Below are 15,403 nucleotides of genomic sequence, written 5' to 3'. Positions count from 1 at the left end.
TTTCCCAGTGCTGGGTCCTCTGGTCAGTCGGCTGAGGTCCAAAGGAAAACAAAAGGCAGCACCACGGGCTCTGTATAAAGAAGTGCCGGGCTGCGAAGCCGTCCCCCGGGACGAGGCGCCATGTCCCACGCACGGAAGCGTCTCCTCAGCCCAGCAACAGACCCCAGCAAACCAACCGGGGGCTGATGGCTCACACCCCTGTACCAAAACCGAAGGCTGAGACTAAAGCTGCTCCTTGTTTTGGCTTTTTTGCCTTTCCTCTGCTCTAAGACAACTGTTTTGCCAACGATGCCCACTCTGCATCTGGCCCCGTGCCCCAAATCCCACCCTGCTCTCCATGCTGCAGGCTTTTTGTGTGCCTGTAACGCACCTTCCCACGCTCGGGGGGGGGCACACGTGGGGCACAGGCTGCCCAAAGCCTCACCATGGTTCTTCCACCTTTCCATTTCCATATGCACCTGTCCCAAATTTACCCAAATTCCGGCACAGATTCCCTTGGGATGTGTTACCTGTGCAAATCCCAGCTGGGATTTTGGTGCCATTGAGTACTCGGACTTGCCAACATCGGCACGGAGCATCCCTCACCAGGCACTGCAAACCGATGCCTAAAACTGGGCTCTCATGGCTGCGCTGCCGTGCGTATCAGATGACTGAAAAAGGCGATTTTTTTCGATGTTGTCGAGCATCTCAAAGCTTTGTTGCTGGCATTTTTAAAGGTCACTATTTAGCTCGTTAAGACTACAGGATGTAAAATATAAATGATTCTGCATCACCCACAGACTCGGAGACCCCCCTGAGACACCCCCCACACCTTTGCCTTGCCGTGTTACAGCCCGACCAGCGAGGACTTCCAGCGCTGGTTCTCAGCGAGACTGGCCAAATTGGCTGACATTTCCCATGCTCGGGGACGTTGACGGCTTCTCCAATTTTTATTAACTCCAACCACCACTGAAGCACACCCACGGAGCGATGGCACCGAACCGAGGAGGCTTTTCAAATGGAAACCAAAGCCAATTCTGTTTCACCCACTCTTTTCCTGCAGTTAAAAAACCCCAACCCAATGACAAACCTATTGCCATGGCCATGAAACATCCCTGTCAAACCTCATCCCGGGATGACGGAGAGGTTATCTTCCACCCACTCACCTCTTTAAAAACCAGGCATGTGGCGCGATGTAACCTCCGAGTGTCTGATTTAAATTCATTGCTCATAATTGCCTGTTTTCTTCCAAGAGATATTTTCTTATAATTAGAATAACACTCAGACCTTTCTCTCGCTCCTTTCCCTCCCCTCGACTCTTAAATCCCTTCAAAAGCGGAGACCCAAAACTGATTGCCTGGCACATAATCGGCAGAAGAAACCTGAAGAGAACAGACACTTAAATAGTTGATAAATGAAAGCATTAACATATGAAAGACCCTCAGCTTTCCCAACACGGCTCTAAAAAACAAATGAGACACCTGTTCAGATAAAAAAAATGACGATGGCATCACATTGGTTTTAAAAGTCTTTTGCTGTAAAAAAATTTTGCTTTTATAAATCTCGGTGTTGGACCCTTCTCAGCTCATGTTTGCCTTGTCTGGTCCTGAAGGTCTCCTGCCATGGACCCTTCCCAAGCAATATATCACAGGACTTCCCTCTTCTCATTATTAGAAAAATCTCCTTGGCGCAATATAATCCTGTCGTTTCTCGTTGCAGCCACGTGGATGTGAAGGGCAGGTAACTGTTGGCCCATGCGCGCACTGTACAGCACCCCCCTCTGAGGTCACCTATGGATCGAGGCATATAGCACTTCTGCACCCTGGGTCACCTATGGATCGAGGCATATAGCACTTCTGCACCCTGTCCATTTGGGTAGCAGGCAAAGAACAGACTGGGAAACGAAGCGTGGCCTACTTCTGAACACCCTGGCTATAATTAGCCTTTCCCTTCACACAAGTTCCTAATTAGCTGAATTTAGTATCCACAAGACCTTCAATTAATACATACGTTATTTCAATTTTGCGAGGAAAGTACAGATTTTGTTTTCCAAACAGGACCTACTCAAGAGACCCCACAGACGTAATGGCGTGGGATGGTCAAGCTGCTGAAGGTTGTGCCAGCTGGTTATGTGTTGACTTGGTCCCTGCCTTTCCTTTTGGTGGCTCCTTTAAAGCTGCTCTCGGGTGATTTGGCAAGACCCCAGCATTGACGTCTGGTGGATTTGTTCCCTTCGCCATACAGTTTATCTAACCCCAGAAGCAATCGCCTTAAAATGGGAGGGAGGAAGAAGACGACCGTGTCCTCCATGAGAGCTGGAGCCAGGGCAGCACGAGCAGGACTTCCAGAGAAGACGCTCTTCTTTCTCACGGCAAGAGGAGGGACATGAATTTTGCAGCGAGAGACAAGCAGAAGAGCAGTGAATAAACATCTTCATCTAAAAATAAGCTCCAAGAGAGACCTTCTTAAGATTCATCTCCCTGGCAGCCCCGCTGTGCTCCCCAGCAGTCTGGCAGCATCTCACGCACAGCCCCGCGGGGCCGGCAGGGAAATCGCGCTGGATGGCATCGCACGGAGAATCAGTTTTCTGCTCTGGAGTCTGAACAGAAAAGTTGGGGAAAATTCAGTTCTTGCAGAACTAGAGTAGCACTTGCTGCTTTAATTTGCAGTGCAATGGTTTTTTACATTAATTTTGCAGAAATACTTTCTGAGGAGCTAAACAAATACGCCTTGTTTTCCTTTAGACTATTCTGAAATATAAAGTTCCATAACTTTTCCAGAAATCCATGTATTTTATTTTATTTTTTGCTATAGAAATTGATACTGAAATTGTTCAGGGTTTCTGACCAGAAATGTTTCATTCAAAATATATGGAAAGATGAGTCAGCCTTTACCGATTTGCTGCCCCATTCCCACTCCTTTCTTTTTTCAGACAAAACCATTCACCATGAATACACCTGTAATTGCATTATAAGAGTCTTTCAGAAAAATCACTCATCCAATAAAGGGGCAAAAAAGGAGCTAAGAATCCCTAAAACAATTTCCTCCCCCTCAGGGCACACCTCTCTGCTGCCACGGTGAGGATGGATGATGCTCTGAGTGCCCCCAGAAAAGGCAAACTCACCCCCAGCAAAGGGCCGCGCGAGCAAACGTCCTGACCCCTAGAGAACAGCCAAAGGCTTCCAAGGGGGGGGACCAGGACAAGGTGGGCAGGATCTCCTGGGGTTCAGCCAGGTACAGAGCACCAGGACATAAGCTGTTCCCACGTCCGGCGGTGGGGAAGCCGGGGTAGCGCTTTGCCGAAGGAGAGCCTGATGCGCGGTGGGGTCTGAACTCATCCAGGAGGAAAGATAAAACAACAGATTGGTACCCCGGGGGCGTCAAGCCCAGACGAGGAGACCTCAGCTGATGCTTGTGTAACCACCACGGCTCGGTGTGAGCCCGGTCAGGGCCACGTCGCGACATCGACGGGAAGCCCGGAGCAACTCACGCTGTTTGGGCTGGGCGCTACCCGGAGCTGCTACCACCGTGTTGCTGTTACACCCTGCCGTGGGCCAGCCTCCTGCTGCAGCAAACCACGGCTCCGGGGGCCTCGGACGACCTCGGTGTGAACACCAAGGCTGTTCAGCAGAGCAGGAGAAAACCCGCTCGAGTAGAATGAAAGGACGAGATAAAGGATTAGCTGGAGGGTGGGAGGAAAAGATTATTTTTAAGGATTATTGCTACTGACTATTTTATCTCGAGGTGTCATCATTCAAAAAAGAGCAATATCTTATTTGGCAAGCTTAATTTTGGCAGGTAAGAATGCAAATGAGAGCACTCTATATCGCTGTTCTGGACTCTGCTATAAAACAGAAAAAAAAAAAATCCCATCCATCATTTTTCGCATCCAAGACTGGTGGCAGATGGTGCTTGCTCTGGGGCTGTAACCGAGCTGCTCGAACAAGCGCTGCTTTGCAGCGTGCTGCTGGTGGCTGGAAGCTGGGGGAGACCCACGGCCACGCCGGCACCAGCAGTGCGGAGAGGAGGTCCACCACGGCGGCGGCTCCCGCCGAGCCCCAGGAGCCTGGCGTCTCCTATTCACAGTCATAAGGCAGAGACAAGAAGGGTGAATTGCAGCAGGAACAATTTAACTCACAAATAACGTATGCAAACTTATTCACCCGTATGTATGCACCTCTGAGCTCCCTAGCGCTGCCAGAGCAGCGGATATTGAAGGTCAGTACGCTCAGTTTTCCCTTTATGATTTACATATTCTCTCATGGAAATAATGATTCGCAGGGGAAAATGCATTTGCAGCTGCTTTGGGTGCAGTCCCTGTCCGTAAGACACACGTGTGGTGTTTGGCACCCCGACTCTCAGGGGGCGTGCGATGTGTCACTGCTTGGTCATATTTCCACTCCCGGCCCATTAAATGAGACAAAAAGGATTTTGGCAAGCGATAGACCGGCAATGGAGCTGGCAGCAAGCGAGCAAGGAGTAGAACATGAAGCTCCCTGAAGCCAGTTTCCAATTCCCCCCCCTAATTTCTCAGCACCCCCCTCCCCTGCTCTGCTCGCCCCGCTCCTGGCCCTCGCCCTGGCACAGCCTTTCCCTGCTCCGTGCCAACGAGCACCAGAGAGTTCGGCTCCGTTCCATTCCAGCATGCGCGTGAGGGAGTGTTGCAATTTTAGCTCCGATTTGGGGCGATTTTGCTTTCCAAGCACTCCCCTTCCAGCCGGGACAGGGCATGCACCAAGGATGGTTACCAGCGCTTCTTGGAGCCATCCGGTGCCCAACAGGGTCTTCTCCAGGAAGGAGCGATTTGACCTTAAATCTGAGCTGCTTCGTCCTTGAGGGTGTTCCTCACTCAGCGTTTTTGGGACTTCTTTGCAGCTTGCATTTTAAGGTTTGCCTCGCCGCTAAAGGTCGGCCATGCTAAGGTTTTCCATGCTCAGCGCTGCAAAATGCTTGTTCGGCAAAAGCGGGGAGCGGGAGCAAGCCCAGTGCGGCGGGCGGTGGAAGCTGTACCTGGCAGGAATGGGGCTAATTGAGCCTCTCGGGTTCGAAAACACAAAAAAAGGGCTTTTTTTTAACCGAGCTAAAGCACATTTCCCGGGGTGTCTGGGTGAGGGTGTTGTTGGGTGGTCAGCACCACCCCAACGCTGTCCCCCCGGCTCCCCGGGCACCGTCGCCCCGCTCCCCCGCCCCAGGCACCCCTCGAGGCTGGCAGGGATGGGGGCGGCACCGGCTGGGCACCGTCCCGCAGCGGGCAGCCCGAGGCAGGGGGTCAGGAACCGAACGTGAGGGACAGCTCAACCTGGCTCCGGTCCCCCAGCTCCCACCGATACCGGACACAGAAACCGCGTCCTTCCCGGTCACGTTGGTTTTACCGCACTGTAAAGCAGTAAATGAGAATTATATAAGAACATCTCCCACCGTCAGCTTTTTTTAGATCCTGAAAGTTCATTTCCTTTCTCTCCAATTTAACTTTGCGTTTCCCACCATCACCGGCAGTCATTTCAAAGCGGCACGGACATCACCGTATTGGAAAATAATTCCAATGACAGATTTTGTTTTGCTGCATGAGACCTTCCACTATTGAATCTAATTACTGCTGATACTTTATGAGCTCCTCCAGCACGAGATAATTGCTGCTTTCTCTTTTTATGAGCAAGAAATAATCAGTTGTCTTTTAAGGTGAGAAATAGAAACAGCAATTAAATACCACGGCTATCCAGCCCCTCTCGTCCACAGGCACCTCTCGTCAGAAAGCCAACACGGAAGGGTTCATTTATCGCTTGCACCGAACGCTTTTTTCAATGGAGGGGAGGGGGAGGGAACAAGGAACACCCTCAAATGAGCAATAGTTTTCTAGCTCACAAGCGGAGCGGTTTGCTGACGAGTCAGTGTGCTCAGGATCAGCACCAAGCCCTCCGCAGGATCCGGCCTCCGGGAAAAGCTGCAGAGACACAGCAATGGGCTCGAGCAGCGAAGGGCACAAACCCGCTCTCCTGCTTGCTTTGGCAGTCTTTTCCCTGATCCAGCGTTTCTAAAAATACATTTGCGTGTACGTATCTCCTACACACCCTGACATCAGCACGAGGCCCTTGGTTACAGCATCACACCTGGAGGAGATGGGGGGCACCCATCAGACCTCACACCGGCTTTTGCAGTCCTGGGATGGAGACTCTTCCCCCTGGGCTGAAGCCTTACCCTGCAGGTACGGTCCCAGCCCTGGAGGAAATAAAACCCCCCCGGTGACATCCCCCAGGCTGGGGTATGGAAATCATATGGGCTGGAACCGGGTGAGACGACTTCAGCCAGATTATTTTATCTGTTTGGATCCTAAGAAGCCTTCTTCTGACACTCTGTTTTGGCGATCCTGACACTCAAACCTAGTCTAGTCTAGCAATCCAGTAAACAAGTATCTTGGTTTTGGGTTTTTTTGAAAAATATAGAGTGAAAAAAATCTCAGATCTCAAAAGAAAAAAAAAAAGTACTAATGGTTTGCACTCAGGAAAAGCTTCTGATGCTGCCTGGAAGCCTGTCCTATCTGAACAGTGGAGATGAGTTTCTCTACCACCTACGACAGCTTATTTTCTCGTTTGTTTTGTGTTGGGCTTTTTTTTCCTTCCCTTCAGTTCTTTACCTGAACAAAGTGCCTGTGTTTGAATAATTTATTGATGAGGTTTGTACCACTTTGTTCACAAAATCACAGCAGGGAGACGATGTTTTTAATGAAATACTTCTTTGCCAGCTCCTCTCTGTGAAGGAGCCTTGCTCCATCTGCTCGCTCGCCAAAAGTCTGCAGGCGGCGAAGAGCAGTTCAGCTCACGGGCTGACAGAACGGGAGGTAACGGGGCAGCGCTCCCCTCGCCTGGCTTTAGTCATCCAGAAAGGAGATGGCTGCATTTGAGATCCTTCAGAATCACGGGAGGAAGGTGCCTCCAGCGCCTTGGATCTCCCTGGGTGCCTCCACGAGATCATGCTGGGGGTGACCAGCTCAGGTTTAGGTAAATCTCCTTTACCCATTGCAGTTAAGGCAGGTGAATCCTGCCACGAGCTGCTGAATCAAGGAGGGAGGAAGATGCTCTTCTTACAAAGGCAGTGGATTGGGATTATGAATAACACTCCTGCTTCTGCTGCAGGTTTCTTACGCAAGGTGATACCCACGTGCTCAGATGCCTCATTTATAAACAGGGAATAAGCCGTCCTCCTCTCGCAAAATACCGGGAAGAATTAATTATATTTATTAACCTCGCATTTGAAAAGCAATGGTGGAAGGCATCAGGGATGGCAAGTTGGAGTGAATTACTGAGATATCTATTAGCACGTTAACGTGTATTTAAAATATATAGTTGGCAAATCTGACTGCCAGAAAATTTGCTAATAATGAATATAAATGAGGCATGAACAGACTTAGCAACTTAATTAGAAAAAAAAAATGAACCATTACTGTGTCCCGATTTTTTTTACCCCCTCATAATATGTTGATAAAAAATTCACAGACACTTCAGATCAGTGCTTGGCCAGAAACTTTTGCCTTCAGTTTATTATGGCAAGACATCAACATGTAAAATATGTGGCTTCTCCTTCCACGCTGCCCTCCTCACATACATTAAAAACGATGGATTTGGATACGGCAAGGAAAGCGGGGTCTTTACTCAGCAACCAGAGGTGAGAGAAACTTGCAGTTTCCCATTCTAACTCCTGAAACTTCTTATCATTATCAAATCCTTAATGTGGAGCAATCCTTTAGCTTCAAAGGTAAATGGAAGGGAGATTTCAATTTGGATTACCCAGCGGAAGACCGGAGTTGAATCAGGAAGCCCCTACAGGTGCTTGGAAAAAGCGAGAACCTCCCTCCTCGGCTCCGTGCGCCGCGTTACTGCTCACCAGCCACGGGCAAGGCTACTCTGCTCTCGGCGTGGCACAAACCAACGATGCAAACACGGTTGAAGGTAGAAGTGGGAGAAGGATGATTATCCTGAGGTAATGAATATCACCGATACAGCCCCGGTGCTTTATTAAGTGGTATGGAACGGACAGGAGAATGGTTTCAAAGGAACAAGAGCTCTCTAAACACTTCTCTCGTCCTGGTAAGACACCAAATGAACGGGGCACCTCTCAGTGGGGATGTTTACCTCGTACATCAGCTCAGATTTTTCTAGATATTTGTAAATAAACTTCAGTATGCTTCTTGACCAGTGTCAGTGTCTAGTAGTCCATTATTAACAGTATCATTAAGGTACATGGTGGATTTTTTAAGAAGCCGGAGGTACCTTGCACATATAAAATAGAACGTTTCCCCTGCAGTCCTTCAAACACGCAGCCCTCTAGTTTCTGACACAGCAGCTGCGCACACAAATGACCGTACTTCTGGAACTCAGGAAGCCTTCCAACACACAAGCGGTATTTAACGGCAGTTTTACAATATGATGTTTCCAACAGCACTCCCGATGACGCAAACTCATGCATTCAAAATCCCACCCGAGAGACCCACGGGCCGTGTTGTCTGAAGACAACTGCAGCACCTTCGTGCTTCAGGCAACGCAGAACGTAAGCCGTGGCACAGCCAAGACCACCTGTCAGACTTAGAAAGGGTGCTGAGAAGGTACGGTGCTCTACCTCAGAGCCTCCACACCACCACATCGGCACCTTGGTTCACAATCTGGCCAAGATTTTCCAAGATTCATTTGCTGTTAACACAAAAAAAAAAAAAAAAATCCACTGTCATCCCGTTGCTGCGATGATCCGCTTACCGCACAAATGCAACCGCATGAGGAGACAACACCGCTGAACAGGATGATGACCTTGGGATTTAGATGCTCTGTCAACATTTGCACCGTTTGCTCCGTGTCCATGGAGCAGAAGGCGCAGTAAGGAGGACTCACCCGTTTGGTGTAGTCCATCGCCTTCAGGATGGAGAGGTTCAGCATCTCCAGTGAGGCCAAGACGTCTTCGTAGTCTCCCATATGGTCAGCAAAATAGTCTGGGAAAAGCAAGAGGGACATGATGGAAACCGTCGATGCAACTTAATGCTTCAAGGCTACATGACACGGCAAGGTCTATTTATTGGTGGGAAGAAAAAACTGAGAGGGTGGTTTCGGTGTATTTTTATGTTCTATACCCTGAGCCAAAGTCACAACTTGTCCTGCAGGGACGGGAAGCGGTGCAATGCCCGTGAGGTTTGGGACCCTTGTGAAAAAGAGATGTAAGGCACAGTACCTCCCAGGGAGAATAACTTGGCAGGTGCTTTACTTCCATACCCACTTCTGCATTCGGCCGCGTCTTGGCTTTCTCCCTCCTACTGACAACATGGAGGGAGAAGTCTCAGAAGTAACCCCCTTTCCATTCCTTTGACTGTCTTTACCACTCAAAGCATCCAAATACCTGCCAGGTCCACCCCAATTTATACAAGCTGAGATTGGCCTTACATCCTTCCCGACATTCCCATCACATTTGCACCTCAGCCCACAACCACAGCTTGCACAGACTTCCCAGAGCAAAATATGCCTCAAAAGGAAGAGAACAGAGCTGCGAGCTGGGCCTAAAACCGCGTGTTCTCCATGGAGAGGGCGTCCACGCTTTCTCCATGCCATCCTCACCCCTCCTGCGGATGGGAGGGACGACGATCCGCGCCAGCTCCAGCAGTGGCCGAACGCTAATCCCAGCCGCTCTTCACTGATGCAAAATACAGCCCAAACCGGCGTGTCCCCACGCGGCCGATGGCTTCACGACACATTTGAGCCCTGGATGTGGTTTCGTGCGTGAACTACGGAGTCCTGAGATTCGTCGTTCACAATGGGAACAGCGAGAAGCGAAGCACGGCGGGGAGGTGAGCCATGAGTTTGCAGCACAGACGTGAAGTTACCCGGTTCCTGGGTGACTGACACAGGCCACAGCTAAAACCTGCTCCTGAAAAACCACCCGCGCCGTTCCTTAGCGTTAGGACACGCGGCTTCACACCGAGGTGACATCTCTGCAGAATGCAACAAGACAGAAACTCCAGGAAACGATCCTACTAATTAGGTTCTCTTGGCTTAATCAGAAGCGCCTATAGCTATTTATGGCCTGAGAACATATCCGAGGGGAAGAAGATTTTGGCAGAAACTGGAATGTCACGGCATGATTGACAGCAGCTGTTTGCTGTACCACGGTAAGCCAAACAGCTTATTCTGACTGCCGCGTGTTTATTTGTGTTATTCTCCTTATTACTACTTTACTTGGGAAAGAAAACTGAGCGTATCTTAAAGGTAAAGGAAAGTCCTGAAATAAAAAGCTGGGCCCGCGATATTTCCGGAGAAATGAGCTGATGCGGGCAGAGCACAGCCCTCGAGACCAACCAAGGAGCACCTGGAAGGACAACTTAACCAAAGTATTCGATTCTACTGTTTTAGCCTTATTTATTCAAGGGAACATCTGAGATCAGCTCTTCCTATCCTACACGGTTCTCGCTCATGGCTCCCACACATCTGCGGGGGTCGATGCTCGGGAGACGAGCACCACCGCAGCCTGGGGCGGGTGTGGGAGGAGGTGGGTGCCCCCACCCGCCCCTCCCCAGCAAAGCTGTCGCCCGCCACCCCGGCAGTTTGCGAGGGGCCGATGCGCACGTCCCGTTTGCGGAGGACATCTCAGTTCTCTGGAGAGTTTGTGTCCCTGCCACCGACGTCTGCGTTTCATTTGAACTGAAGGGTGGCGGGTACAGTCCAGCAGCTGTATGTGCATTTTCTGGGCATATTAAGTGCTCCAAGTTATGAGCGCGGGTAAAAGCTACACAACCGCGTTTAAGGCAGTCTAGCTGCTGCTGAACGTTGCTTTTCTTGGCAGGAGAAAAGCCCAGAACTTTATAAGATGCTACCTGATACGGATTAAGCCATATCGAATTTCTCATATAAGCTGCGGGGATCAAGAAATCCCTTTGAAGATGCTCTCTACATCCTACAACACATAACCCATTACAAGAGAGAGACCATAGCTTCCATTTTGCCACAATTAAATTTTATATTTAAACTAACACTTAAAAGAGTAGGAAGCAAATAAGAAATTGCGGGCAAGGGCAGGTATTCAGCAGATAATGGATCCAGGCAGGATCTCGTGCTGATCGATCCTTCCTCCGGCATCCCGCGGGAGGTGATGGGTTTATCTCCCTCCTCTCCTGGCAGCTCCATCCCTGGGAGAGGCAGCAAGGTGGGATCACGCTGGGTGACAGCCGTGTGATTTTCTGATTTTATCAGACTGACGGAGAAAGCAGTGCGGGGTCAAGCAACCACGTTACTATCCCTGTATCTCCTGGCAAAGTCGATGGTACGAGCCGTGGGGTTTTGGTTTCTTGGGCCAGCTGGCAAGGAGACCTAACGCCATGAGGAAGGAGTGACGGGAACAAGCCCATCGTATCGTCGGCAAACCAAAAGGATTTTACGAAAGGCTTAGTTTTTTTTGCGTACGACAAGCGGGGATAACCGGCTGAAGCGTTGCTGCCTTTGCTGCAGGCTCGAATGCTCAAAATGCTGCGGGGCGCCGGGGTGAGAAGGGCGGGATGGCAGCAAGGGTTAAGTACACCGGGAGGAGAGGAACCCCACGCAACACCCCGGTGCAGGCAGACCCGCGGGCTGCGATGGACGGAGAGGTCTTAAAAGTATCGGGAGTTACAAGTAACTGCCCGACGCTGGCGCAGGTGCCCCGGCCAGCACCGTTCTGGCTGAGTAACCCGCTCTCAGCCAGACCTCTGAAGGCTGTAATTAGTGGCAAAGCGATGAAGGTAAACGGTGAGGACCTGCCAAGGTGGCTTCATATGTTATTCTGCATCCTGGCGCGGGAGGCGAGGAGAAGAGACGGATGAGCTCTCCGCAAGGCTACGCACCTCTGTCTCCCCATCTCCTCCCAAAAAGCTGGGGTGCAATAAATGTTTCCCAATACCAAGCGTCCGTGGAAAAATACGCCCGAATGAGCAGCAGGAGCCCCATGAACGAGTCATCTCACATCAAGGCAAAGCCCTTGAGAATTCCCGGCAGGAAATATTCCCTTCCTGGTCAAGGTGTGGGACAAAACATTATCAGAGATTTTCTTTTCAGCCTTTAATTTCTGCGAGCCGTGGGAGGTGCAGCAGCGGCGGTGTACTCCTTAGGCAGCCTGCTGGGAAGCAGGAGGGTTTGCCTAAGGAGAAACACGTTATGGGTATTGCAGAGGGATACTGCTTTATTGAACTTCAGAACGACACCGCCAGAAATTAAATTCCGGCTTGTTATTGAACGGGAGCCAGGTGCTCTGCCTCAGCTCTGACCCCATTTGCGTTGCAAGAAAACGAGGAAAAGTTTTGCCAGTTTTCCTGCGGAATAAGGGGCGAAGCAGCAGAACTGCTGAGACCCCCCCAGCTCCGCAGCCGCCACGGCACCCCGGCTTTGTAACAGGTTTCATGCATCCTTCAAAAGAACACGTGCAGGTAACAACTGCTTTTGCCCCGAGGGAGGGACCGCACTCACCGCACAGCTCCTTGGTGTCCACGTTGCTGGAAGAGGGGGAGGAGAAGGCAGGGGAGGAAGCAGGAAAAAAGAAAGAGAGAAACAAGATTTTAACGTAAAGGACAGATGAAGGATACAGGAAGGATTTCTTCAGGCTTAACCCCAGACACCCACCTGCAACCTCCCCCACCCCCTCAGCATCCCCCGGCCTCAGGAGAAGGCAAGAGCTGGTGCCACTCAGGGCACCCACACACCCCTGCATCTGCGGCATCTGTGCAGTTGGGATGGGCTCACGCGTTATTTTGGACATTCCCTGAGGGGGAAATGGGGACTCGTGCACCCCCCCCCGGGGTGGACCTGTGCCTACAGGGGGGGCTCCGTACCCACCCGGCACAGCAAGTCCTCTGCTTTCCTCCCAGATATCCACCCCGGTGAGGCACCCTGCGTGGCACAGGAACCTGTTTGTTCCCATTTGCTTGGAATAACATTTTTCACAATTTAATTTTCGAGATGGATCAGTTCTCCCGATTCTGCCCCCGCAAAGCATCGACGGGGCTGTGCACAGCTCCCACCCGGGACTCCCTCCGGACAAAATTGCACAATTACTTCTTAATACATGAACATTTAGTTTACGTAACGACATCTCAACAGACAACCTGCTTGGGAAATAAAGGTTGCCGCTAATATTCGTGCCTCAGATTCCCACACGGTTATTAGTGCCGCTCAAACATTGGAATGATCTCTTAATAGAATTATATTTTATCAATCCATTTATATCCTGGAAAGCTATTTCTTTAACTCAACTCATCCCCGCTCCGTCTGACCTGTCAACATAAGTGGATTAGGGAAAGAGATGTTTTCAATACCGCTTGCATTACCAGCAGCCTCCCCTGAATCCCAAAATCCCCCCGACCGCTCGCCCGTGCTCCCAGCCCGCGGGACCTGGGCTAAGATGTCCTCCTAGAGGGATGACGCACAGCGGGAAAGCGTTCATTTGGGATTGCCCTTCCTTACCCTACCCTACCATCGAGGATTCCTTTGCAGCAAGCTGAAGCACCCGGGAAAACCTCACCGCTGCTGAAACCTTTCGCAGTTTTGCCATCTTCTGCAGCGGGCTCAGACCTCGCGTGCGCAAAGCAAAACTGGGCCGTGCACGGCAGCAGGACAGGGCACAGGCTGCTTCTCCCGCTCAGATAGCATTATAAAGCATTCTCTGCTTTAGCAGAGAAACTAATTTAGGAGATTTTTGGTTTTTTCTTTCTCTTTTTGGCTCTGCCTGAGAAGATGCAGGTTCCTGCAGCTCGGGGACCCCACGGGCCTCTCACTAGGTGCATGTAATTCCCTAGGTAACCAGAAACACGTGTGCGCGCTGGCGAAACCTGGGCAGGAAATTCCCCAAATTCACGGTGCCGTCCGTGCCCGGGTTCTCCCCAAAAGCAGAGCCCCAAGTGATGGTGCTGAGGACCCCTTCACCACCACTCCTGACCTTTGGGACCCGCTGGCTGCTGGAGGCGAACACAAACACCTCGATCCCGCGAGACGCCGGCTGCCAGAAAGGCGCCACCCGCCCTGTCTCACGCCGTCAAAGCACGTGTTGCTGAATCACGCACCCTTCTGGGTAACCGGTGTCTGCCGTGCTATAAAAATGTCACCTCTCAGCTCAGACACCTGCAGGATACACGGCGTGGAAGCTGCTGGCAGCAAACGCGCCGGCACAAGCTTCAGACGGAGGTGCGGGCGGCACACGCGCACGTGTCTGCAAAATGAGCTTTCGCACTACTTTATCTCAATTCCCTCAGGGATTTATCGTCTTTTGCAAACCCTGGAATTACTTCACTGAATCCTACAAACACCCCCCCCGCCCCGGGGATGCTGCGAGCTCAACTTCCCTGACTTGACGTTCTCATGCCCAAATCCACTGAATTCTACCCAAAAGAGCCGACACCTGACCGAATAGTCCACAGCGCTTTGGCAGTGTGCGATTGCTAGCCCAGAGCCTCAGCAATCCACAGGCAGAGAAAATTCAGGTGGGGGAAGAAACCCAGAAGACACATTTCCACCGCTGGCTCAGTGCTGCGTCCGCCCAAGGACCACGGTCGGTCGTTCATCAACAGCTCTCGCCAACACAGAGCCTGAAAAGTCAACTGATTTCTCAGGCACGTGCACAGGAGTAGCCTTCCCATCAGCACCCCACCCACAAAGTGCTTAAATAATATTTTTTCAGAAGCCAGTTAGTGTTTATAAACATCTGCTGAAGTGGTTATGGGTTTGCAGCTAGGGCACGTTACTGAGGGGGGAAAAAAAAAGTATATCTATTATTGTATTCCACATGGTTTTGCATCATCATAATTGAGCTGCTGCTGCCAAAAACGGTCTTTTATTTCTTCACATCATATTATTAAACTTAATAGTGCTTGAATGTTAACTTGGCTGAGAAGCTGATTTTAATTTTAAACCATCTTGCATTAAGAATAAGCCCAATTAAAGAAATTACCAAAGTCATAAGATGACTTAATAAAAAATATGTTAATGTTCAGATGAAAATTTATACGGAGAAATCACTGGATACTTGAGCAGGACCCACGGCATTTCCTGGGATGTCTCCATCCCGCAGGAGTGTGCCCGTCGGGAACATTGCTGACACGCGGCCACGTCCCCGTCGGTGTCCCGGCGCGGGGGGGGTTTGCTGCCCGAATGCGAGCACCACACAACTGAACACGCAACGCAAGGGAAGTGCGCTACCCAGCTACAAAACGTTTTACAAGCTGCTCCGGTAGTTTAATGCTTTAGTAACTAACCACCCCATGGGTCATGCCGGTAGGATTTTTTCGTGATGGAAATAGTCAGGATCTGGGTTTCAAGCCTGGTGAAACGGGAGGTGGTGACTCCCCACGAATAACCCTGCAACCCAGCGCTGCCCTTCAGCAGAGATCTTTGGAGTGGGCACATATCACAAAGCCCTTCGAATTTAGATGCGCATT

At 50.7% G+C, this 15,403-nt stretch overlaps 1 protein-coding gene across 3 annotated transcripts in view; it reads right to left on the bottom strand.

Moving 5' to 3' along the window:
- NECAB2 (N-terminal EF-hand calcium binding protein 2) overlaps positions 1 to 15,403 on the bottom strand; it is an 82,843-nt gene that overhangs the window by 10,732 nt on the left and 56,708 nt on the right. Inside the window, exons 4-6 of one of the 3 annotated variants that reach the window (XM_054840555.1) lie at positions 12,444 to 12,469; positions 8,856 to 8,953; positions 8,724 to 8,774 (exon numbers count right to left, since the gene is read on the bottom strand). In XM_054840555.1, the coding sequence (XP_054696530.1) occupies positions 8,724 to 8,774; positions 8,856 to 8,953; positions 12,444 to 12,469 (175 nt within the window). The remainder of the gene's footprint in view (positions 1 to 8,723; positions 8,775 to 8,855; positions 8,954 to 12,443; positions 12,470 to 15,403) is intronic. The other 2 variants (XM_054840556.1, XM_054840557.1) reach the window with 2 other exon arrangements.

The sequence above is a fragment of the Grus americana genome, chromosome 13, assembly GCF_028858705.1.
Source record: "Grus americana isolate bGruAme1 chromosome 13, bGruAme1.mat, whole genome shotgun sequence".
NCBI lineage: Eukaryota > Metazoa > Chordata > Aves > Gruiformes > Gruidae > Grus > Grus americana.
Note: the sequence above shows the minus strand (reverse complement) of the source record. Positions and strands in the feature narration are given on the sequence as shown.